Genomic DNA, 24,886 nt, shown 5'->3' with positions numbered 1-24,886 from the left:
CAGCGCACCAGACCCTCAGTGCTGCCCATAACCATCCACCTGTCATTTTCCATAGTGCAATTTTAAACTGTTTCACTTCTCCCAGCCCACTGACTACCGTACCTTTCCTCTAACAACAGATGACTGCGGCTCCTAATTGCAGAGAGAATAGAAGCCATCAGACCACTGCCTTGCTCTCCCACCACCAAACATACAAACTTACCTGCATGGCTCTCTTTTATACATCCCTGTTCAACGTGCAATGTTTTTGAAGACAGAAAAAAGGGCACAACTGTAAGATGACAGACATGTTCTTTCCAAGGCGAGAAAGAAACCATTTTATTTTGGGGAATGTTAAAACAAAGCCATATACAATTTGTAACAAATACAATTGTTTGTTCCCTAGTCCTGAATAATTACAGTATATACAAATTCAATAAGGCACTGGTTCCCCAAAAGAACACAAATGAATCTTCTTTTGAAACAGACAGACAACAAAACCCCTTATATAGTGCCAACTTCTCTCCAAAAAATATGGCATTGTGGTTTGTTTTGTTTTACAAGAGGAATCATAATTGCTAAATTAAATCACTTCTGATACCACTTCTTTCATTCCCCCTGCTATGTGACTGGGTTTTCTAAGGAGATGTAACTGCAGAACTATTCAAATTTAAAAATTTCGGCTTCTTCCAGTGCCTTTCTGCTCACTAGCAAAGAAGAACCAGAACAGACCAACAGTGTAAACCACCGTAACTTCTAATGAATATGCATGACTCTGAGGAACATGAAATTCTGTCATTATTCAGTATTTCCTATACCTGACTACACAATTGAAATGTGTCAAAGGATTCCTTGTAAATCAAATCGTGACATGTTTTCTAAGAAGCTTTATGTTTAAAGAATAAAAAGAATGGTCACTAGTGACTTCGGAGTGGTGCTGTCCAGGAGCCAAGGGCCTGTCTCCTCATACAGTGTTCATAGCACTGTCACTTGTGACTGGACCAACTACACACTTTCATAAATAAATACTATGTTTCATTTAGTACTTTATCATCTATAATATTTTACTCTCTAATCCACATAATGGAGTTGTGCCAGACTCCAAGCTGAACATAATATTTATATATACATATATATTTATATAATATGTACACACATACATAAACTATAAACCTGAACATCTTAGCCTATAAAACTTATATTAGCTAATAACTAATATTTTAGGATTCCCTTGAAGGGGAGGGAGTGATTAGGAGAAAAATTTTAGACTTCGAAAGAGTCCTGAAAGGAAACAATTGACTACAATAATTTCCAGGTTCCCCCTTATTCTATTGAAAGACAAAACAAAAAACTAAAATTCACTTCTAAGCTACTAAAAATTTAAAAACCAAAAAGGATTATTTGGAAGTGAGTAGGTAGTCTCTGTGAGAACAATTTAGTATTCCTTAAGCAAGGCAGATTTGGGTGAGACACAAAGAAAAATCTACTCATAAATCAATTCCTATCTCATCGAAAGACTCTAATAACTAAAGGGACCTTTTTAAATATCTTGAGAATAATTTTTAAATGTTCATCGTGAGTAAATCAGTTTGAGAGTTAGAAAGTAAGCTATAGATTTTTCCAAAACAACAAATAATCTAGAAGAAATCTGGATGCTGTTTTGATTTCTTTCCTTTCTTCATTGGAACTAACACCTCTCTAAAAATCTGGTTTACTTTTAAATCATCACCTCCCCACAAAATATTTTGATATGAAGTTATCTATGTATAAAAATTTGCCAAAAAGAACAAGAATTTTTAATCAAAGATGTAAGCAAGCCCAACCTCACTTAAATTTGGAGAAAACCAAGAAACACAAACGCATCCCCACTTAACTGGCATCCATGTTTACTCATGTGTTTGCAGATTATCAGATTAGAAGCACTGAAGCTTCTCTCCACGGCTCAGATGATTATCACGCATAGTTCTAGACACATATTCCCTCTAAACTATCACAAAGAATACAATTTGATGCAAGGGAAAGGAACCTTTGTTTACACTGTTATTCAGGTGATTTTAATATTAGTACCAGCAGCATTCTGATTACAATTATATTTGGAAACAACTGTTTGTGAGCTTTAAAAACCAGAAATTTTGTTCCTATTCAAGGGTTAAGAAAATCCTTCTTTGTTACAAACAAAATGCAGCTACGAGGCACTGGGAAGTGAATGCTTAGAACGGAGAACACCAGTTCTCCTTGCGTTCTCCCCAAACTTACACGGGCGTCACAACCACTCTGCGCTCTGAGAGGTTTTTGGGATGAACAAGTCACCAGCTGCAAGCCTCCTTCAGCAGTGAGGGGCATATCTTCTCATTTTTCTTCAGCTGTCAAATGTTCAAAAACCCTCCAACCTTCAGGCACCAAGTGGTGAAAATGTGTTATAAAACAGTGCCCCCTAGAGTATGCTGGAAAGAACGTCCTTTTTAAAAAGACCAAGGAGAAACACTTCCCAATTCTTCACTAAACACTGCAGGATTTTCGAAGAAACAAAAGAAAACCAAAGAAAAATAAGGAAATGTAAATGAACACAGTTGAGAGGGGTGTTCATAATTCTGAGCTTTATGTTCCTGTTGCTAAGAAATATTGGCCCTGTCAATGATTTGCCTCACATTCCTCCAAAGTTTAAAACCCCACAGAATTGAGGAGGTGAGGAGATGTTTTGCACAAGCGCCACAGAGAAGAAAAAATATATAAATAAAAAGTGAACTGAACATCACAAGAATAAAATAAACTGAGTCAGCACTCCTCTAAGACAGGAACTTATCATGTAAGATGTATGTGCTTGATCCGTATCTATTTTGGAAAAACAAGTCACAGCAGCTACCACATTTTGTGGCCTCCACTAGCTCTTCCTGCTGTCCCATCTGGAGGTTATATTTATATTTTTAAAATTAAAATTTAGTTAAATTAACCTAACGTGCTTTCCTCCCCTTCCCTTCACTCAGACACAAAAGAAACTGTCTTTGTCTATACAAAACAAGGTGTGTGTCCTTTCCCCTTGTGGTTCTGAGACAGGCTCTTCTGCATATCCAAGAAACAGGCCATTTGTACCCCCACCCTCATCCTCTGTCCTACTGACACATCTTTCTTGCAACACAGGAGCAAAGTATCTCTATTTTAAAGAGCCTTGTTTTTAATCCAGCTGACTGCGATTTTATTTAATATTGATCCTTTCATTTGAGAGATCAAAACCAGGCATGAGTCAATTCTCTGCACATAAAAAACACCTTTGTTTGTGTTTAATGAAAAGGAAAGGACTTCACCATGACAGAAATGCCTTAAAAGAATCAGAAACACAAAGTAGTTCTGAAGAACGGCATCGACACTTAACTACTTCTAACAGAGTCACAGAAAACCTTCATTTGTGTCATCTGAAGCTACAAAAGGGCACCCACAGGAACCCAAAATGTGGCCGCACACAGGTGGTACTTGTGCCCAGGTGCATTCACATTGCTGCGGCGGCCCCTGTAGGCAGGGCTGGCCAAAGCGGTCTGAGGAGGCAGAAGCGGGAAGATTTTCACATGAGTTCCGTTCTATGTTCTCCAACTCCGCAGACTGTCTTTTGGTGTGCAGAGTGCAACAGATTTCACTAATGGAAAAAGGTATTTTTTCCTTTTTAATGGAAAAAGGCTTTTTCACTAATGGAAAAAGGTATTTTAAAATTTACCTTCCAGCAGAATTTCCGGGAAGAACTTTTGTTGCTATTATTTATTAAACTATAACAGTATAAACCTTAAAACTTCTACATGATTTGTTCTATTTTGGCAAAATTAAAGCATCTTTAGGGGAAAAAAAAAGGCAATCCCAAAATATGGGGCTTTCTTAGAAAGCAACATGCATCATGTATCTTGAACAAGCTACCCAAGCACTTTCTCCCTCCTACAGATAGACACGATGTGAACGTGTTTCTGGGAACTTCTCTTTGTCCAGGCTGCTCCCTGAGAGGTGAGGCTGAACCCACTGGGAAGCAGGATGATATTCAAGGCTTGTACTGTGGATACTTCTGGAACATCTTCTGCTCTGCCCACGAACAGAAGAATATCTCCTGGCTTTTTCCAGAGACGCTTATTTCTTCTCCTCACATCAGAGTTTAATGTCCTGGGACTCTGACATTTTGGCTAGTGTCTTCTTAACACGTAGGGCTGTCAGTCTTGAGGCAGGATTGTGAGCCCAACATTCCATCATGAGTTTCCCCATCTGCCTTAGACACTGTGGGGAGGGAAAGGAAAACAGGAGTAACACTAGAGAAATGTTTTATCTAAAAGGATGCCATCGGACATGTGGCCTTTAGTGTGTGGTTTCTGGAGTACAAATATATTTTTCAAATATACTCCTAAAACCATGTAGACAAAATTCCATAAAAACTCTTTTCTCATGCAAATTCTAAACAATGAAAACAGACTTTCATGTCTTCCCTATGATAGCAGTAAGCAGGTGGTTTTGCTACTTGTACAAGAGTGTCTTTGAAGTTGGTCTTAACCAAATACAAAAATACCTAGGGAGTCTGTATTCCACTCTACACTCCTACATTGTTTATAACACTTGATAAGCTTAAATCTTTTATCTAATTCCATACTACTCAAACAAACATGGTTATTCCTAAATCACAGCTGTCTGCTCCAATAATAGCATCGCACTGTACCATTTAACAAGATTAATGACCTGTGCACAGCCTCATTAAAACTTTCTCCTGTGTTCTCCTGTGCTGCATCAATTACTGGTCTTCCTGTGGAAAAGCACAATTTCACTTCATTAGAAATCTGTAGTAAGGGGATTCTGAGTAATACCAATGCCCATAACCACCTTCAAAATAATATAACTCCAGCATCTCATAAAGTTTTCTGCATAGCTCATTGGAAAATGTATGCATTATTTAGCATTTCAGGAACAAGGCATCAAACCAATAAACCAAAGGTTATTTTTAAATGCATTGAACATTAAAGAATTAGCTTATCAACAAGTGCTCTTTCCATGTGCTTGTGTTGGCTTTGCTACATGTTTGATGAGGTGGGTTTGGAGATGGGGTTGTGTTTTATCCTCGGGATGCTTCAAACTCATCTCTGAACATGTCCGCCTGCCAGAGGGCTCCAAGAGTTGGTGAGTTTGCAAGTACAGAGGACAGATAAGCAGGATGTCGAGGATGACATGAGACAGGAAAGGCAAAGCCCACCCAAATCACTTCCTCCTTCTGAACAGCCCCTTTTCGGCCTTGGTTAGGTTTCAGCCCTGCATCCTGAGAGCCAGGCTGAATATGGATTTCTCCAAAGGGCAAACATCAGCCCTACTAACAAAGACCAACGGCGCAGTCAGGCAGCCCAACCACAGCTTGTGTCCCTTCTGTGTAAAGAAAACTAGATTCTGCAGATGCCTATCTTTTCTCTCATCAAGATGAGAGAATGGTATACACTGGTCTGTCATGGAGAAAATTCATGGTGTTTTAAAGATGCACACAGAGAAATAACGTCCTTTAGGCAAATGTCAGGATAGCATAAGTAAATGGAATAGTGATACCTATTGTCCAGGCTAAGGGGAACACCCCCCCCCATATACTTTAGAAAGAGCAAGCTCAAATTGGCAAAAAGAAACAGATAATTTAACATATGACACCAATGACTGCAGCGAAGAACCATTACCAACACCATCAAAACAGAGGGGGAGGATTCCTGTAACAGGTATCTGGAATTTTGGCAAAAAGAGTAAAGTCTGTTTAGAAGTCTGTCGTGGTCACACGGTTACCTCAAGTCTTACCTCATCACTGCTCCAGCGGTTGGGGAACGAGGGACGGAGCTTTTTGATGCAAACAATCTCTCGCATGTCCTCGTAAGAAGGGTCGCTGGGCACGAGATCATGATACGGAAGCTGGTATTCTTCCACTATGCCTAGAATATGGGTTGTTTTTAAATTATTGCTACTATTAATATCTTCTGGGAGGTAGAAATGAAAGTCTAACAACTATTCTCAAAGCAAGGTCCTATCGGTACTCAAAACACGTTCAGGCTCAAAAAACTGCAAAGTTAAGTCTTAAAAAAAAAAAAGTGCCCGAATGACACTTAATCTAATTAAAAATATAAACAGAAAACCTAATGAAACATATTATTATAGGTTTTCAAGTGCTTTTTTAAAAATTTCCCAAAGCTAAGTAAAACAAGCATCTCAAATTTATTTCCAATTTTTTAAAGGGTCTTATATGCCAAATTAAAAAAAAAATCTACATTAAATCTCAATGTGAATTTGGCAGACACATCCCAAACTCATACCGCATAATATATGACTGTTTCTATTACTGCAATATGAGATTAGGAATCTCATAATACATTTGGCAGTGTATCCCACTTGAACAAAATGTTGAGATTTACATTTTATTTCTGCTTAATCATAAGAATGCATTTTTCCAGATTTAAAATTTTAAAAATTATACACACCTAAAAATACTAACCATGATTTTTTTTTAGGTGCAAGGACTGTCAGATTTTTATTGTTTTCTTCTTTAAATTTTCTGTATTTCACCAAACTTTCTACAAAAAAAAAATAATATACATATGGGACGCCTGGGTGGCTCAGTTGGTTAAGCGGCTGCCTTCGGCTCAGGTCATGATCCCAGTGTCCTGGGATCGAGTCCCACATCGGGCTCCTTGCTTGGTGGGGAGCCTGCTTCTCCCTCTGCCTCTGCCTGCCACTCTGTCTGCCTGTGCTTTCTCTCGCTTCTCTATGACAAATAAATAAATAAAATCTTTAAAAAAAATAAATAATATATCACTATCAGAAAAAATCGGTATTGTTGAAAGAAGGGTTAAGGAATTCAAGTCTGTGTCATCTTAGGAAAATGGCCCTTATCGTGATAAATTCCGTCTCATTTTTCCTAGTATCTAGTTTCTACCTTAATCCTTGTGTCCTTTAGAAAAGTAGGCTACTTTTATCTTCTTTTCAACCCTATCTGATTAACTCCTCACAATAATTATAAGCAGCCTCTGTCCTTAAAGGATGTCACTCTGAACAATGTATTTGGGGCACCTTCCCTCCCTATCCTAAATCATCTATTATAGAAATGTCATTGCTTTTTATTGGAACAAGATGATACTATCAAGCTGGCAGATTTTATCCAACTCATCACTAAACTCGCTGGGGTGTACTCGGACAAAATCTGGAGTATATGCCTTTTCCTGCAAACTCAAACCCCTACATAAAGGACCAGAAGGTTAAAAGGCTTCCTCAGACCACTCCCACTCACCATTTATTCTGTCCCTCACTGAGACCACACAGCATGATTATATGTATCTATGTTCATCATTCCTTCTCTTGTGTTTTAATTCTACAGGAAATAATAAAAGCACAAGGCCTAACGAATGAGGGATGCTTACTTCACTTGAGTTCTTCCTCCCTTTCTAATTCTCAGGACAGTGGTTCTGGGAAACTCTTGAGGGCAAAGACCATCTATCTGACTCCTCGCATGTCTCCCTCAGTGCCTAGCACTGGTGCCAGTGCCCAGCTGGACTGATACCCACAGTGGGGTAAGTGTACATACCACCACAGACACAGCGAACCACATGAATTTATGAATTAATCGGAGTCTGTCTTTGAACTACAGGCCTTACTTCTTTCTCCTTATTATGCAATTATCAAAATTTCCATAAGGGCTGCCGCTTAAGAGTGTCTGAAACCTCAAGAATTCTCTTTTTCTTCCTAAGTTTAGAAGACCTACATCCAAAATCTACTTCACCCAAACAAGCCCATAACTTTCAACATCTTCATAAAGGAAAGTGTTAGAGAATAGAATTTTTTGTGTTTTGCCTTTCTGGAAAGAGGAGACAAATCTGCTTGTTAGGAGCCTACCAGGCAAATATGGTCTATACCATGTATCAGCAAGTATGCTGTATAATTTATCTTACTAAATTCTTTGACACATGTCTATGAGATAGCATTATTATCCGTATTATCCGGATGAGAAAACTTGCTTTTGAGGGATTTACTAATTGTCCAAGGCCACACAGCTGGTATGGTGCCGAGCTGAGAATCAAACAGCTGTGACAAACACGAACCAATCTCATAAAGAGATAAGGCAACACCTTAGTGCCTCTCAAATCTCCCCGGGCAAAGACAAGCCCAGTAAACCAATTAAAATCCAAACTTTTTTTCTAAGGCTGGCTTGTTTTTAAGGGAAGGATCATTTCTTCTGTATTCTGACCCAGAGGCTTCCAGATTCAGGTTTCTTGTGGGCCTGTTTGCTTTAGATGTTCAGGAAAGTGTACTGAGAAAGTAATCTTGTACTCTACTACTCCTTCAGCTTCTATAAACCAATCCTGAGTATAAGTATGTTATTCCAAAATAGGCTCATCTACTCTCTATAAAACATGAGGCAAGGCATAGACAATTAGTTAACTTATATTTTTGTTAGCTCTTTCCTTCTTCAGAGAAGACGGGAGATTTACTCACTATCTGGTTAGGAAACATTTCCCATGTTAATTTTCATTTTGGAGTTCTCTCACTTGAGAGGAAATGCGTTCTATTTTAAATTAAGCTCAGAATAGGCTCAGAGCTCCCAAGTGATTAGAAGGCATTGTGTCACTGCATCACGATCTGTCTCCCAAAGTATAAGTTCCTGGTGATTAACCGTCTCTCTTCTCTATTTAAGTCTGAATCTCTCTCTTTTTTTTTTTTAAGATTTTATTTATTTATTTGACAGAGACACAGCGAAAGAGGGAACACAAGCAGGGGGCATGGGAGAGGGAGAAGCAGGCTCCCTGCGGAGCAGGAAACCTGATGTGGGGCTCAATCCCAGAACCCTGGGATCATGACCTGAATTGAAGGCAGGCACTTAACTGATTGAGCCATCCAGGTGGCCCTAAATATGAATCTAAATATAAGTTAAGCCTCTACCAACCAAAAGCAAAATATTAAGTAAGAGCTAAGATCTACTGAATGCTATTTATGTACCAGGCAGTTTTAATTCTTTTTTAATTCACTTCCTTCTTAAGATGAAAGAACGGAAATAAAGTTGAGTCACTTGTCAGTGGCAGGTCCAAGAGTGAATTCCAGTACCAGTTAAGTGTTCACTAGACTTTCAGAACCTCGGGCAAACTCAAGGTCTCACAAAAGTGAGTTTAAACCGGCCATGAGAGGCAGCAGTAGCATGGTTTCTAACCAAGCCCCACCATGAGTATGACCGTCAACAGGATTCTTGTCACGGAAGAGCTGAAGATTCAGCTTCTCACCTAAAAAGTGTTGGAATCTATTTAAAGGCAGATGACACAACAGTAAACTAAATACAGCAAACAATAATAATGCCTCTGAATATTTAAAAATATCTTCTGATATCATCTTACTAGGGAATCCTTGTTTGCAGATAATCATCATGACCAGTAGTAACATCCTTATGCTTTAATTTCCTTTTGATAAAAACTGATGTTTTCAAATTGCTTTATGAAGAAGAACTATAGAAAGTCAAGTGGGGGGAGGGGTAAAGAAGGGTTATCTCACCCCACCTCTCTGTCTCTACCTTCATCTGCAGAGAGGAAGCCATAGGGGATGGGGCACGGGAGCTGGAGATGGGCCCCAGCAGGTTGGTGAGAAACAGGAAAGCAATTAAAATCCTAACTTTTTTTTTCTAAGGCTGGCTTGTTGGTGAGAAGCACGAAAGAGGGGGTCAAATAGAATTCTAAGAGGTTAAGTCATTTCCTGGGAGGATTGTGACTGCACTGATAGAAATAAGGTGGAAAATAAAAGAAAATCAGATTTGGGGACAATATGATAACTCTGATTTCTGATCAGAAAGCAAGGATCTCAAGCAGGTGCAACGGCATCACTGTTACTTACCTCCTGATACACATCTCCTAGCAACCTCCCAAAGGATGAGTCCAAAACTGTACATGTCGGCCATAATGTAAGACTGAAAGTGATTTCTATTTAAGCTCTCATCCAACACTTCGGGAGGCATGTAGCGTTTGGTGCCAACTCGGGTGTTGGGTGGAATGTCAACTTCATTCGTATCACTGAAGAAAAAGTAAAGCAAAGCACTATCAGTACTGAAAAGGACCAACACATGACAAATCAAAGTGATTCCTGAACCAGGCTTTCAGGCAAAGGTGAAGGGATATCTTTTCGGGGAATAACGTTCCCCTGAAAAATATTTCTTGCTGAGAATTATATTAGATATTCACAGGTAAAAACCCAGTGAAGAGGGCAATCAAAGGGAAGCTGCAACATACAAGTTTGCATTGGCATCAAGTATAAACTTGAAATAATTGCTAAGTATCTAGTAAATGTCTACAAAGTATCATCTCCCCCTTCCTATTTTCATAGCATGGCTCTTCAAAGTGGCAAAAGTACATGCCAAGGTGGTTTGTTTGAGACAGTATTTTTTAAACCACATGTTGCAAGGTTTTTAGAGGTACAAATACCTAAAGGGGGAAGAGAACCAACAAAGACCTGAAACTGTTTTACTCTGATAAGCAGGACCCATGACAAAGCTTTCTATGGTCACCATTATTTCATCAATCAGATAACATGTATTTTTTAATAAAAGGAAGAAAGGAATAACTGAATATAAAACCAGCAGTTCCATCAAAGTTTCAGAACGCGACCCACTTCTTATCATTTCCCCCATCCCTGGGGATGAGTGGACCCTGATTTGCAGGATAGCCCTGGGAACCACCAACTCATCCCAGTGGAGCAGGAGCTAGAGCTCTGCAGGAGACGACTCAAGCAGGGAACTAGGGTCTCTCCCTAGTTTAATCATCAGCTGATGATTAAACAAGACAGGATGTGTAATCTCGCAGCCAGGACAATGTGAAGCCCATATCAGAGGCGTCACTGACACTACATCAGTAGAAATCTGTGGAACAAAGAAGAGCAATAAACCCCAGTTTTGAGGTAGAAGCTATCAGACAGAAAAGGGACAAAAAGTTGGGACGCCAGGGTGGCTCTGTTGGTTAAGCGTCTGCCTTTGGCTCAGGTCATGATCTTAGGGTCCTGGGATAGAGCTCCGCATCAGGCTCCCTGCTTGGTGTGGAGGCTTCTCCCTCTCCCTCTGTGATCTCTCTCTCTCTCTCTCTGTCAAATAAATAAATAAAAATCTTCAAAAAAAAAAAAAACAGGAAAGAAAGAAAAAGAAAAAAGAAAGAAAGAAAGAAAAACAAAAGGGACTAAAAAGTCATTATCAACCAAAGTTTGTGGGAAATTGTGGATAAACCTTGTTATCTCCTGATTCTTGAGAATTTTTTTTTTCTTTTCATCACACTCCACTGTCTCTCATGCATTTACATGGTTTTTGTTTGTTTGTTTGTTTTTCCTCAATGAGGAAATTACATATAGCAAATACCACAGTTCTCAGGCTGTGCCACAGGCGATACCAAACTTTCCTAAACACTAGTGGCTTTTGGAAAGAATCTCTGGGTTTGATCTTATTGCCTCGATTTCTAGTTTCTGAAGCATAAAATACATATGTCACTTTTGGAAAATTTAAAGGATGGCAGATGTCTCTCTGCAGATCTCCAAACTGTTAACATTTACTAAAACGTAGAAAGCTTCATTCTTAGAACAATTTTAAATTCATTTCCAGCTAAAATCTTCAATCTAAAGCCATTACAGCAGACAGCCCCTCTGTATTCTTATTAGGCTCCTCGGGATCTTCTAGGAGCAACTACTCTGAAGAAGCCTTTTTTGTTTGTTTGGTTGGTTGTTTTGTTTTTTAAATAAAACTTAAAGTGTACATTTTTTTAAAAGGAAAATAAATAAATAAGCCTTAATCTATAAATGTAGGTCTTAATGTTCTGGGCTCTATGAGGCTCATTTTCTAGAAAAATGTGAATTCCTAGTATTTACCAGTACAATATGACAGAAAAATGTCATTTGTGTACCTAAATAGTAAATGATAAGGAAAGAAAATGAGCCAAGAAATATCTTCATGATAAAATGGAAAATATCAGATTTAAAAGATGCTACAAAAATTCCATCTTTAATTATACTGACATCTCTTCTGTGAACACATAGTAGGCATTTCATTCATGTGTCATAATTTGTAACTCTGAATCATCAGAGGAAGACAAGTGCCATGGGTACAAAATTGTGGGTTCCATACCAAGGAACAAATATGGGGTCTTGCAGATGGAAAGAAACTGGTAAAGGGCCTAAATTATATTCATAATAGACATAGACTGGGAAAGGAAACCATGAATAGTCTTAGAATGTGCCCTATAAGAGTATATTTAGGCCAAAGATACACTCTGACCACAGCTGATAAAGATTTTAGGTGATTCCTTCCCATTCTTACTCTTAGATCCTTTGGGCTTTATTTGGATTTGGAAGGTCAGGAAGGGCGAATAGAATGTGTGACATGGAAACACCTATTGGAAACAGAACGGTAATTGTTATCTATGATAGAATAAGATCTGTGATGGCCAGACTAGACAGAGTTCATCCCTAAACTCTCATTCCTTCAAACACTGAACAAATACAGAATCAAGGATTTTGCTGGTCCGTCAGATTCCCAAAAAACAGTTTCCTATACATGCCATGAAGCTTGGCATTACTATCTCTCCTCTACCTTCTTCTCCTCACCCTTGGTGTTGCCTTATTAGTATGTGAATAAATATCCGTCTTCCCACCTAAAAGTGTAAACTCCTTGAAGCCTGAATATCTGGTAGAATCATCTGTTACAGCCCTAAAAGGTATCATCTCAATCCATCTCCATGTATAATGTGCTTGCACATAGTAGGCAGATAATATATTCTCAGTGAAAGAAAGAAGAGTTTTGTTTGCAGTAAACTTTGCTATGAATACTTGGAAAAGAAATTTAAAAATCTCTTTTGTAGGTAGACCATAAAATGAGACGTTACCAATAGGTAAAATGATAAATAGAATTTTGTTAAGTCAATTTTGTAAAAGATTACTATGAACCTAATGGCAAATGCCTTCAGCTCTACATTTAAATGACAAACATGTTAATTATAAGTAATTCATATCTGATGTTATGAAGGGTCAGAGTCTCCAAGACAGACAGCCCCATCCCTTCTTCTCTCAGGAGTGTTTCTATACTGGAAAGTAATTAAACTGCATTTCTCTCTCAGGTTCTCAGTAACATTATCTTACCTGTTCCCAAATTAGGGCAGAGAAAAACTAAGCTTGTTAATCTTCAAGAGCAGAAATAAAAGCCAGAGATATTAAATGCTGGGGCACCAAGAACAAAGGGAGAAAAAGAGGCTATAAGAGTCTGATGGTGCAGGGCACATAAGAAGAAGGTATTAAGTAACTGAAGGAAAGGAGCAAGGAGGAAGAAGAAAGCAGGAAAGGACAGGGTGCCTTCAGCTTTTCCTTGCTTTCTCGTCCATGGAAGGGCCGGAGGAGTGAGAAACAAGGTTCCTTAGAAAAGATGGACATTGCACAAGGAGGGCAGAAGCAGAGAAATGAACTCCAAGTGCACAAATAACCCTTGGAGCTGGGGAGGCTACACATCCAGTGGTCGAAGCATAGAATCACACAGAGCAAAAATGAGTATCAGCCTCGGGATAATGGCTACTTCTGGCACTGATAAAGGGGAATAAAATAGGGAGAATGCAAAGGGCTATCTTCTACACAAAGAAGACCAGATAAAAATAAGGCAAATTGTTGACTTTGTCCACATTATAATTGTTATCGGAGTGCCTTACCATTTGTTATACTTTTATGTACATAGATTTCATTTAAGATATTATAAATAAGAACTCAGCAGGATCAGGAGCAAGAAAAATGTACATTTCAAGAGTTAAGGGATAGATAGGTTGGTGGCATAAGGCTCTGAAGAGCAAAAGACATCTAAAGAAAGTGGAGAAAAATACAGAGAAGATGGGTTTCTACCAAGGAGAACTGAAAATAGTCCATCAAAAGCATGGATGTCACATTCACCATGGAAGAAACAGGATCCCTCTCCTCCCTTCCCTTGGAGAAGGGCTGGAAATAATATGCAAGGGGCTAAAGACAGAAAAACTGAGTTTAGAGTACCACGGGGGTAGGGATTTTTGTCCACATATACTTTTATAATTAACACTTCCACTAAATCCCACATGGCTTTTGTCCCTGTTAAGGTGAGTAGCAGTATAATAAAGATTTCCGTAGAACTGGAAAAACATAAAAACATAATCTGAACAAAATAAACTAAATGAAGTGATGTCAGGCACACTCCTCATCAGGAAAAAAAAAATGAATTATAATCTTATATTAGTGGGTGTTTTTCTTTATGAACTTTAGAGAAAACAGGCTGGGGCAGGATTAAATAAAAAATTAAAATACCTATAATTTTCTGAGTAAAAAACAGTAATTTGGAAGAATCGGAGAATAAGGCAAATCAATTAAGGAGAAAACAGGTTCTCCCTTTTGGCTTAGGGTCATGACAAGATGTTAAGCTCCTGTAGAAAGCAAAAGTCTGAAAAATGTTCCAGTAGTATGAATTTTATGGCTAATCATACCCGAGTAAAACTCTCTTCAACTTTGTGTTGATGGTATTTGCGGAAGAGAAGCATCAGCAACTACACCACATGGAAAAGGCACAACAAAGACCGAAGGTGGCAGGACGAGAGGAATACGGCTCCTTAGAATCCCCAGATGCCGTGAGTGACACGGAGTTCCCTACTGGAGTAGGTAGGATTAGGGTGATAAAGGGCATTTTTATATGAATCTCAAAATGCAGGATGCCCTCAGCTAGAATTTCATAAGGAGGTATGGAAACAAACTTTGTATTTCTGACCCAAGTCCCCCGGATGATGAAGAAAATGCCAGCATGGTGACGTGGGAAGTCAACAGCATGAACAAAGGGTCTTCAAGTGTACATGCACCATACACGTGAGTGGCTCTTCTCCTCCCGCGGGGACACAAAGTGAGTCAGAGTTCTCAAGGCAAGTGCTCTAGGCAGGGGGAGGGCAGCAAGGAAGACAGCGTGAGACAGGGACAGCCAGAAAAGAGAAGAAGAGAAGGAAATTAAATGATACAAAACTAGATTTCCTCCTCTGAAGGTGACAAGGAAGGCTTAAAAAGTAGGGGACAGTGGAAGCGATGGGACCTGCTGGGAGACTGATGTTGTCACTGACATGGTTTAGAACTTGGGCACACAGTTACCATTTTAATTGGTTTTATTGTCTATAGACAGTGCAACTCCCTGACTACCGCGTACACTCGGGTGGGCTTCCAGCAGTATCTGCCTGGGTCTGGCCCTGGTGCCCAGAGTGGCACATGTGCCTCGCAGGTGTTAAAGTAACCAACAGAGGGAACCGCAGAGCTCCTATGAATCCAGAAAGGCTGAAAGTAGAGCTTCCAGCCAGGAGCCTGTGAGGCCTGGAGAAAGAACACGGGCAAAAAGCACGAGACTGGGGAACAAGGTGTGCCTCATGCTCTCAACCATGATGCACCAGAGGAAAGGCATGCAAAAGTTCTTTATTTTGGTGGTAGAATATAATAAAGGGGACTTTTAAAAATAGATTTTTAAAAATAAAAATAAAATAGATTTTTTAAAAATAGAGTTTTTGTCTTAACTTTGTTTTGAGTTAAATTTTTCATGTCAGTTAAACCTCCTAAGTATAAATGCATAGCAGGAATTCTTGCAAGAAGGATTATGTAAAGGAGAAAGCCACTGGTTCAGCACAGCGCACTTTCCCACTGGACCATCAGCTGCGGGGAGAGTTGCATGAAAGTCACACGCAGAGCCCACCATGGTCATGAGTGACCAGCAGGGGAATCGAGGTGTTAGCTCCAAACGAGGCAGCTCTACCTCGTTGAGCCTTGGCACACATATGGGTGGTCTCCTGCTGGGTGTTGCTGGTTGTCTAAAAGGGAGAGATAAAAAGGGGGAGGGAGGGAGAAGGGAGGTAAAAAGGTAATAGAGGAAGAAGAGAAGCAAACATCGTACACCTTCAATAAGCTACAAAGCTTTTTAAAAAATAAGAACTGAGGGGCGCCTGGGTGGCTAAGTGGGTTAAAGCCTCTGCCTTCGGCTCAGGTCATGGTTCTTGGTTCTGGGACCGAGCCTCACATCAGGCTTTCTGCCCAGCAGAGAGCCTGCTTCCTCCTCTCTCTCTCTGCCTGGCTCTCTGCCTACTTGTGGTCTCTCTCTGTCAAATAAATAAAGAAAGAAAGAAAGAAAGAAAGAAAGAAAGAAAGAAAGAACTGAGCTTTAAAGAACAAGGGAAGAAGGGCAGGGGACAGAAGACAGGTGAGGGCGCCACTAGTTGGTTCCAGGCTTGAAACTGAGTTCTGAAATTAACTCCCTGTGAAATACACCAGAGACTACAGAACCTCAGACTACAGCCTGAGCAACCATGAGAGACTGTTGTAAGCCTCCAGAAGAAGGGGCTGTGCGCACCCCCTGGTGTTTCTTGGAGCATTTGCTAAGCGGCTGATTGGCTGCCTTCCACTCTGCCCAGTCAGATGCTAACCAGTGAGCAGAGTTTTCTGCTGCACTTTCGAAAGGACTCAATGCTTCAGTGATTTCTGAAAAACAGAACTCTAGAACTAAAGACCCTTCAAAAGGAAGTGCAGAGGCTGCAGAAATCTTGACTGAACCTGCTGACCCAGCCGCTAATTTGTTTAGTTCTCAGCCTCTGGAGAGTCTTTAGGCATGTCACTTTTTGAAAATGCCACTAGGTACGCAAAGGGGAAGCACGGCTAGTAGTCAGGGCCTGAGAAAGATGCTGGAGAAATGCTCTGCCCTCTGGCCTGGGTGGGCCACCCCACCTCCTCACCTTTTGGACAACCTGACAATCATCAGCTGTGAGATCTGTGTTGGAGAAGCCCTAAACCAGGACTTAAGTTCCCCATAAGAAAATAGGATTCTGACAGTGGAGAACCAGTAGAGCTGCTTGATCCTCCAAAGTAAAAAGATCTCTGAGTTCCTTTAAGGGATTTCACGGGTCACTGTTCTCCTCCCTAGAGAGATCTGGGATTAGGATGATGTCTGCTACAACATCACCACGACTAAATCTCTGTTGGGCAGGAAATACATCACCACTTACATCATTTTCGAGAGAGTGCATGAAAAAAATGCATACGGGATTTTAAAAAAATTACATAAGCAGGAAATCTCTAAAGTACAGTCCGCTCTCCCTGTGGCTCTCAACTTCCCTGGAAACCTCCCAGAAATTACTTAAAAGCCTGAGAGAACACTTACCATGTAGAGACCATGGTAAAGATTCAATTCTCACAGGAAGTTCACTTATGAAGTCCGAGAACTCCACACTGGGTTAGTTCTGACCCCACCTGTAATCAGATCTCTAACTATCTGTGTGTGTGCAGTGCCCTCAAACAGGAAAATCAGGAAAAGAACGAAAACCAAAGAAACATAAAAGGCAAGGTTTAAAAGCAAGGCTCAAACATCGAGAAGAGCAGAGTTCCTTTGAAACACAGAAAATAAAATGTGAAAAGGGCCTCTGAACTTATCAAAGGCAACCTCCATTTAACAGAAGGAAACTGAGGCCCAGAACAGTAAGTGGCCCCACAGCTACTCTCTGGCCATATGAGGTCGGTGCCTCCAACAGCCACAGTTTCGCATTCGAGACAGTATCCTCAAGCTTTGCTCTCTTGCTGAGTGGTCAATATATGCCAAAGATATCTCTGAATTATCCCTTTAAAAATTCCCCTCCACTTTCTAGAATCAGGGTTTGCATGAAATTTGAGAGGTCATTACGTTCATTCTCCTTACATTTAGCAGAGCTGAGTTTCAGAAATATAACACTCGCTTCCTTGCTTGTTTAAAGGTCTATAGAGAAGGAAAGTTCTCATTTACTTTGATATTGCCAAGATGTATCGATTCAAAACAATGTGGAAATACCTTTTACGGATAGTTCGCTATGTCATGTCAAATGGGAAATACATTAATTAATCTGGCCTGGACCTCTCTCTCAAGATGTCCAAGGACAAGTAGGCAAAAGGGGGTTTGCACTAAATACTTACAGTATCGGGCAGACAAGGGCCAGGAAATTACTGCAGGAGTAGAGAAGAGGATGTCATTATTCCTAGCTGGGGGATGGATAAAGGGCCGTAAAGGCACCTTGGAGACTGGATTAGGTACAAGGAGAAGCAAGGGGATTCCAAACTATAGACTGTGCAATCAAACGCAAGGCAGTAGCAAACAAGGAATTCATGTGGAGAAACACAAATACTTCAGTTTTGCAAAAGAAAGCATGTAAGTTGGGGGGTTTACAAGATAATAAAACTAGGAAAGTAGGTTTAATCCAGACTGCATAGAACCTCTGGAGCTAAGAAAAGACGCTTTTTCTTTCTTCATCCTGTAATTCACGAGGAATCATTTATCTGACATTACACATAATTTTGAAGCAACGCCTAAGTAATGGGCACCAAGGAAAGGCACTAGGGATGTAAATTTGAGAAAAAAAACATGGTATCCACCTTCCTGGAACTTAGTCTTCATTGGGAATGACAGAGACGTAGGCAATGATTATTGGACAACAGAGTGAGAAAGGTCATGACAGTGTGCACAGGGTTACAGGGGAGGGCAGAAGGCCAACTAAAATTCAGACTTGGAAGGGAACAATAGGAGATATCCCAAAGGAAGAAACTGTGAAGATAAACAGTAGTTTACCTAAACAGAAGAAGAAATGCTAGGTATTCATGTAATGTTAAAAGTGTGTTAAACACACTTCAAGGTGTGTTTAGGCTATAAACTATACTTGAACCCCAAGCTATAGGAAACTATGAAATTATCTTGCCATCCAAAATTATATTTCAAGAAGATAAATCTGGCAGCATGATGGAGGGGAAAATGAAAATAGGAAAAACAAAGAGCAGGTAACAACAAAATGCTTTACTTCAGAATCTAGAAAAACGACCAAGGACCCAAACTGAAAGAAGTTCAAATGGGAATGTCACAGAGACAGAATTCATTCAGCTGAGCAAACCAAAATCTTAAGGAACAAAGGAAATGTCAGGCCCCTCACAATTTAGAATGGATCAACCAAAACTGGGAGCAAGAAAGAAAAAGCAGACCCAGCAGGAAATCTAGCAGTAGGGAAATATGTAAAAGGTTCACAGAGAACAGAACCCACAGAGAAAGAAAGTGAACCTGGAAAAAAGGCACATCAAGAAAACAGCAGGAAGAAAGGTTTGTGCTCTTTGGAAGGTGGAATGACAAAACGAAAGGCTCCTGGTGACAAAGACCAACGGTATCCCTCAATAAAAGCAGCTCAGGAGAGATGGGAGCAGAAGACACAAAATCACAAGATATTATGAATTACTGGATTGTGAAAGATGATTACTCTTTGGAACTCTCAAGAAATTTAACATAGGAGGACAGAAGAGAGGCTGCTTATGTGAGAAGAATCATGGGATTTTTTTTTTTTTTTTTGTAGAGGAGACGAAAAAGGTTATAGGTCAGAAAAAAGAATTCATGAGAAAGAGAGGATTTATTCATCCTATTGACAGGAGGTTCTTATTTCTAACTGAAATCTATAATCCAGATCATTTGATTTTAAAGATGAGAACATCTAATTTACCATCCTTTAAATGGTGAAGGCCTTCCCGTATTTGGGGCCTGTTATTAAATCACACCTCGGTCTTCACCTCTGGGTAAAAATACCAATCCATTAGTCCTTCCTCATGAGTTTTATTTTCCAAATGTTTAATCATCTCCACAGCTTTTCCCCTGTGCTCTTCTCCATATTTTATCAAGTCTTCTTTGGGATTTAAAAAAACAAAAAACAAAAACAAAACAAAACAAAACAAAAAAAAACCAGAAGAGGATGCAGCAATTAAATAAAGGCTAAGCCTAGACTCAGTTTTTAAAAAGGCAGTTACAGGATGATCCCTCTATGCCAGTAGTTTGCAAACTCTTTTGTTTTGCTTTCAAAGCAAAGGAATCATTTCTTCTAATTAAGTCCTCCCAAGATAGAATGGGCTGCTCCCATCAGAAGGAGGGTAGGCAAAAGAGAGCCTAACGCACTGGGCAGTCCCCCTCTCCATTCCCTAGAAGCTACTGCTGTCACTCCCAGCAACCCGGGGTCTGAAATCACTGTTTTGTGACATACGATGCTGTATGTGTCCCGGTGTCATATTCGCTGTGTAAGTCACAGTATAGCAGTGCCGAATGCTGAGTGTGCGGTTTGTTAGTTTCTCAGAATAACTATGCAAGTTATCTTTTATTATATCATGTAAAAAAAAAAAAACTGCCTTTATCACTATATCACATGTAGATCTATACTAAAACCTTTTCCTACTTACAAATGCTAAGCAGAAGCCTCACCAAATCATCCCAGACACGAGAGACCTCTTTTCTAAAGAGCTGAAAGAGAACAGCAAACCAAATGCAAGCTCTGGAAACCAGGTCACTGATGAGCACAGACACCACAGGACACAAATACATGTTCCTTCAAATAAACGTTCTTTTTCCCTCCCAATTAATGTCATCATTAATAAAACTCCTTCTCTACTAAATACCCTAGAAGCACTCCGCTCCAGAATGCACAAGCTGTAAAAAGTGATAGAAAAGAATCACACAAAGTATATTTGTTCACTTCGGTACTAACCTAATAAATTTAACAGCCAGGCCCAGGTCAGCTATACAACAAGTTCCATTTTTCTTCACCAGGATGTTCTTACTTTTCAGATCTCGGTGGGCAATTGCCGGTTTGCCTTGGGTGCTAAAGATTTCTGTGTGTAAGTGACATAGGCCACTGACGGAAGAATAGGCTAACTTCAACATCGATTTTGTATCGAGGGTGGTGGACTTCAGGTAATCATAGAGGGAACCATTTTCATGATAGTCTGTAATTAGGTACAACTGGGTCCAGGACCCTGTCCCTTTGATATCGGCAGCAATGAATCCTAAAAGGAAGAAAGACAAAAAGGTTTGACCCCAAGCATGTTCTGAACAATATCAAGGATAATTCATACCCCCAAACGTCATTCTTTATCACAGGTGTCTTTGTTGGGCATTTCATTTGGCTTTACGACTATGCCCATGACAGTATTGAATTATTAAAACCAATTAAAGGCAATCAAAACAGTCGAGGGAGAGAGCATTAAGAGTCTGTACTGGAAAACATGATCCCTTCCTGGTCGGTAGTTTATATTTAAGTTATTTTTATGGTCACAGTAAATAGCTCAGGCATCGTAGTTATACATAAGACACTGTTTACAAAACAGGGTCTTGAGTCGGGGCACACATGCTTTCTACTTGACTGATTCAGCTACATCATTGCTAACTTGAGAGACTTTTTTTTTTTTTTTTAAACTCAGTTCTCCATATAAAAACTCTGGCTATATATAAACCCTGCAGATAAAACCTCTAGAACTTTTCACAACATTTAACTGTGTGCTCCTTCAAATCCCTAAGAAACCCTAAGAAATGCTGGTGTTACATTTGCATTTCCTGTCCCTGAAGAAAAACACGGCCCATTTCCAGCCCACGAATCATTCACAGAAGTGCCTTAGTCATTCCTCCTGTGAGGTCTCCCATTAGAGGCTTGTGACGTTCTTGGGCTCAGGCCAAGAAGCCAACGTCTATATATTTCATAACAGGTCTAGACAGATGAGTTCATGGGCAGATGTGAACAGAAACTGGAGGAAAGCGAGGGAACCCTGAACACTGCCGCACCAACTCACCCAGAATGTTTTCATGCCTCATCAACACTGTCTGATATATTTCTGTCTCTCGGAACCAGCTGGCTTCCTCTGTGGTGAAGAACACTTTCACAGCTACCTTTTCGCCACGCCACTTTCCCATCCAAACTTCCCCATAGCGACCTTTTCCAATCTGTTTCACCATCTGAATCTGCTTAGCTATAGTCCTTTGGACCTGTTAAATCCCAAAACACACTGTTAGTGTATTCACAGCACTACAGATTTGTTTAATCTTCTTCTTTTTTTTCCTCCAGAGAAGACACAATTACTGCACGCAAAATATATTTAGCTGGTAGTTTTTCTTTATATAGACACATTACTTGTATTTATTCATTTATGTTGCCCCCTTTTAAATGTATTTGAAACTGATTGTGGGTTCTGAATGTTTGAATTATTGCTTCCACATTAAATATTTCCTCTTAGCTATTATAATATTTGGGGGGGGGGGCGGGGGAGAAAGCCCTGAATGGTTTCACGGTCATTAGCAGAATAGAATACTTTTCACTTCCACTTCTGCAGTGGGACCCTGTGAAGGGACTCATCCACTATGCACTTGACTGTGGGTAAAATACAATGAAACTAACTTGTAAAGCATTGTTGGACACCCCCCAAAATGAAGGGAATCTCCCAGTAGAAAGGGGAGGATGGGGGGCGGGGAGAGGGAGGGAGGGAAGAGCAGAGGTCAGAGCAGGGAACAGTATGCAGTAAGAACCCGCAAAAAGCTAGGTTGCTATCTGGGAGAGGAAGAACACCAGCGCTGGGATCGGGGATCGAAACCCTGAACTCCTTAAAAGTAAAGAAACTGAACCTGGGCTTCAGCATGAAGCTGGGACCACGGAGGGACACTAAATTTGCCAGAGGTTGGTAGCACACCATGGTTCCCAGCAAAAACAAATACAAATCCTCTCCTGAGAATCTTATTGGCCACCACTGGGGCCAGATGCATTAGATACCTTGAAGGAACTCTTGCCACCACACAACTTGATTATGGTAAAATATAAGAAATAAAAAACTAATGAATTATTGACCTCACAAAGGAATATAGGAAATTCCCCAAGGCAGGGAGGAAAGGGTTAGGAAGGGGAGGGAGAGGAGGGGAGGGGAGGGGAGGGGAGAGGAGGGGTGGGAAGTACGCGGAGGGAAGGAAGGAAGGGAGAGAGGAAAAGAAGACCGCACGGAATAAATTCCTTAAATCAAAAGGAAACAGCCATCATAAATGAGAGTCAAGAAAAACAACCCAAGGGGGTTGAACCCCATCAGATTACAGATACTGGAATTCTCAGCTATAGAATGCCAAGGGACACTAAATGCAATATGTAAAGAAACAGAAGATAAAAGGAAAAGAAGGAAACAGCAAGAAATTGTTGAAAATTAAATGATGAAGTGGAACGGTTACTTGCCAAGGTCAAGAATGCAAAATGGACAGGTAGAGTAAAAGAGGAAAAAGAGGTTAGATTTGGAGAGAAAGTTAAGCTGGAAGAGCGCTGTGAAGTCTTAGAGAGAGAGGCAGAGCAAGGAGAGAGAAAATAGGCAAGGAAGTGGCCTGCAGGTCAAATGTCCCTTCACATACGATTGCAGCCCATCCGCACTCACAGCAGAATATCTGAAGAACTCCATGACTGACATGGCTGAATTCTGGTGACAACTGGCCTAACTTGGGAAGCATATATAAGGATCCTAGCACAGAACTCTTAGAAGATCTGTTCAGAAAACTGGAATGCACTCTTTGCAGAGATAGGCTTCCCATCAAGTAAAGCTGCAGTGTTTCCTTCTGCTTTTACACTTTGAAGAACTATGTGATCTGTACTGAGTCATTAACAGCACCAATATCAGACTGAAAGCTTTTTGAGGAAAGATAAAATCTTTTTTTTTTTTTTAATGTTATCTTCTAAAAAGAAAGACTAAAAAATCAAGAAGCGTTGCTGACATGCAATTCAGCCACTTAGTCTGAAGGAAGTAAGGAACAATTTAGGAGTCAAACATGCCATACAAGGAAATGTTCAGTGTATTTCCATTTTCCAAAAGGGGGAACAGAAGCATCAAAAGCACTAAGCACTAAGCAGAGGGGAGCCAAATCTGCTAGCAGTTAAATATAGACTTGAGAGGAAACTTCCCACATTTATTACAGAAATATTATATTTAATCTACAGATGTTACAAAGCATTGCTTATGTAAATCTATGGAGCATTTCCTAACACAAACAGTTTTGTATTTGCTACTTTTCTAGCGATAATATATCTTCTTATAATTTAATGAACATACTAATGGAATTGGCAACGCTTAAAAGACTAGGAATTTATCTCAAAGATAAAAAGTGTTACTAAATTATATTCAGAAATTTAAAGTGTACTTTTGGTTTGAGACTTATCGTAACATCTAAGGAGGAAAACACTGACAAACAAGCAGGTTTCAGTTCTGAGAGCATAAACATCTGATTTATTCATACTAGAAAGAATTTTCATATTTGTACTTTTCTTTTTTAAAAAAATTACAATCCAGGTTTCTAAATGTGAGAATTGTATCTGCTATATATTAAATTTAAAAAATTTGATAATAAAAACTTCTACATTAAAAAAAAAATCTACATACTAAGTAGTATCAGTTGGCTCGTAATGACTACCTCACTACTTATTTTCTGTCCTATCACCTCCCCCCAAGACATATTAATCAAAGAGAACATTGTTTCACTTATGCAAGATGGGTCAGGCCTAGGGATCTGCTGCACAGCACAGTGCCTAAAATTAACAGCAGGGTGTTGTATTCTTAAAATTGAAAGAGTAGATCTTACGTTATGTGTTCTTACATGTAAAACAAAAAAAGAACAAAAAATAAAGAGGGCAGAAGGAAACTCTTGCAGATTATGGATATGCTCATGGCATAAGTTGGGGGTATAGTTTCATTGATGTATACTTATCCCCAAACTCTTCCAGCTGCACACACCAAATACATACTTCTATACATTAAATACATATAGGTTTCCAATCTCAATAAAGTTATACTTCTTGCCTTGAGATTAAAAAAAATTTTTTTAGTACTAAAATAAAAGGTCACCAAAACAATCAAGTAAATATGATATTCAAAGTCAGAACCAGACAATAAAGATGAGGAAAATTTAAAAAAAGAAAAAGATGAGGAAAATCAATCTTAAGAGTTTGTGAAGGAAAATAGTACCATTAAAATTGTTATTTTCCATCCCATCAATCTTTTTGCATGGTCTATAAAGGAACCAAATGCTTTTTTCATTAAAACAAGTGCCTTGGATGCGTTCTATGTTTTC

General features: G+C 39.6%; 1 protein-coding gene across 4 annotated transcripts in view; it reads right to left on the bottom strand.

The window, feature by feature from the left end:
- Positions 1–272: 272 nt before the first annotated feature.
- Positions 273–24,886, bottom strand: part of BMPR1B (bone morphogenetic protein receptor type 1B) — a 394,983-nt gene continuing 370,369 nt past the window's right edge. For all 4 annotated transcript variants that reach the window (XM_045067054.1, XM_045067055.1, XM_004756035.3 and 1 more), the window contains 5 exons: positions 21,592–21,784; positions 20,514–20,811; positions 9,829–10,004; positions 5,767–5,897; positions 273–4,227 (listed from right to left, as the gene is read on the bottom strand). In XM_045067054.1, the coding sequence (XP_044922989.1) occupies positions 4,102–4,227; positions 5,767–5,897; positions 9,829–10,004; positions 20,514–20,811; positions 21,592–21,784 (924 nt within the window). In that variant the 3' untranslated portion in view covers positions 273–4,101. The remainder of the gene's footprint in view (positions 4,228–5,766; positions 5,898–9,828; positions 10,005–20,513; positions 20,812–21,591; positions 21,785–24,886) is intronic.

This window comes from Mustela putorius, unplaced genomic scaffold (assembly GCF_011764305.1).
Source record: "Mustela putorius furo isolate JIRA1106 unplaced genomic scaffold, ASM1176430v1.1 tig00003871_pilon_pilon_pilon, whole genome shotgun sequence".
NCBI lineage: Eukaryota > Metazoa > Chordata > Mammalia > Carnivora > Mustelidae > Mustela > Mustela putorius.
This window is presented reverse-complemented; position numbering and strand designations above follow the sequence as displayed.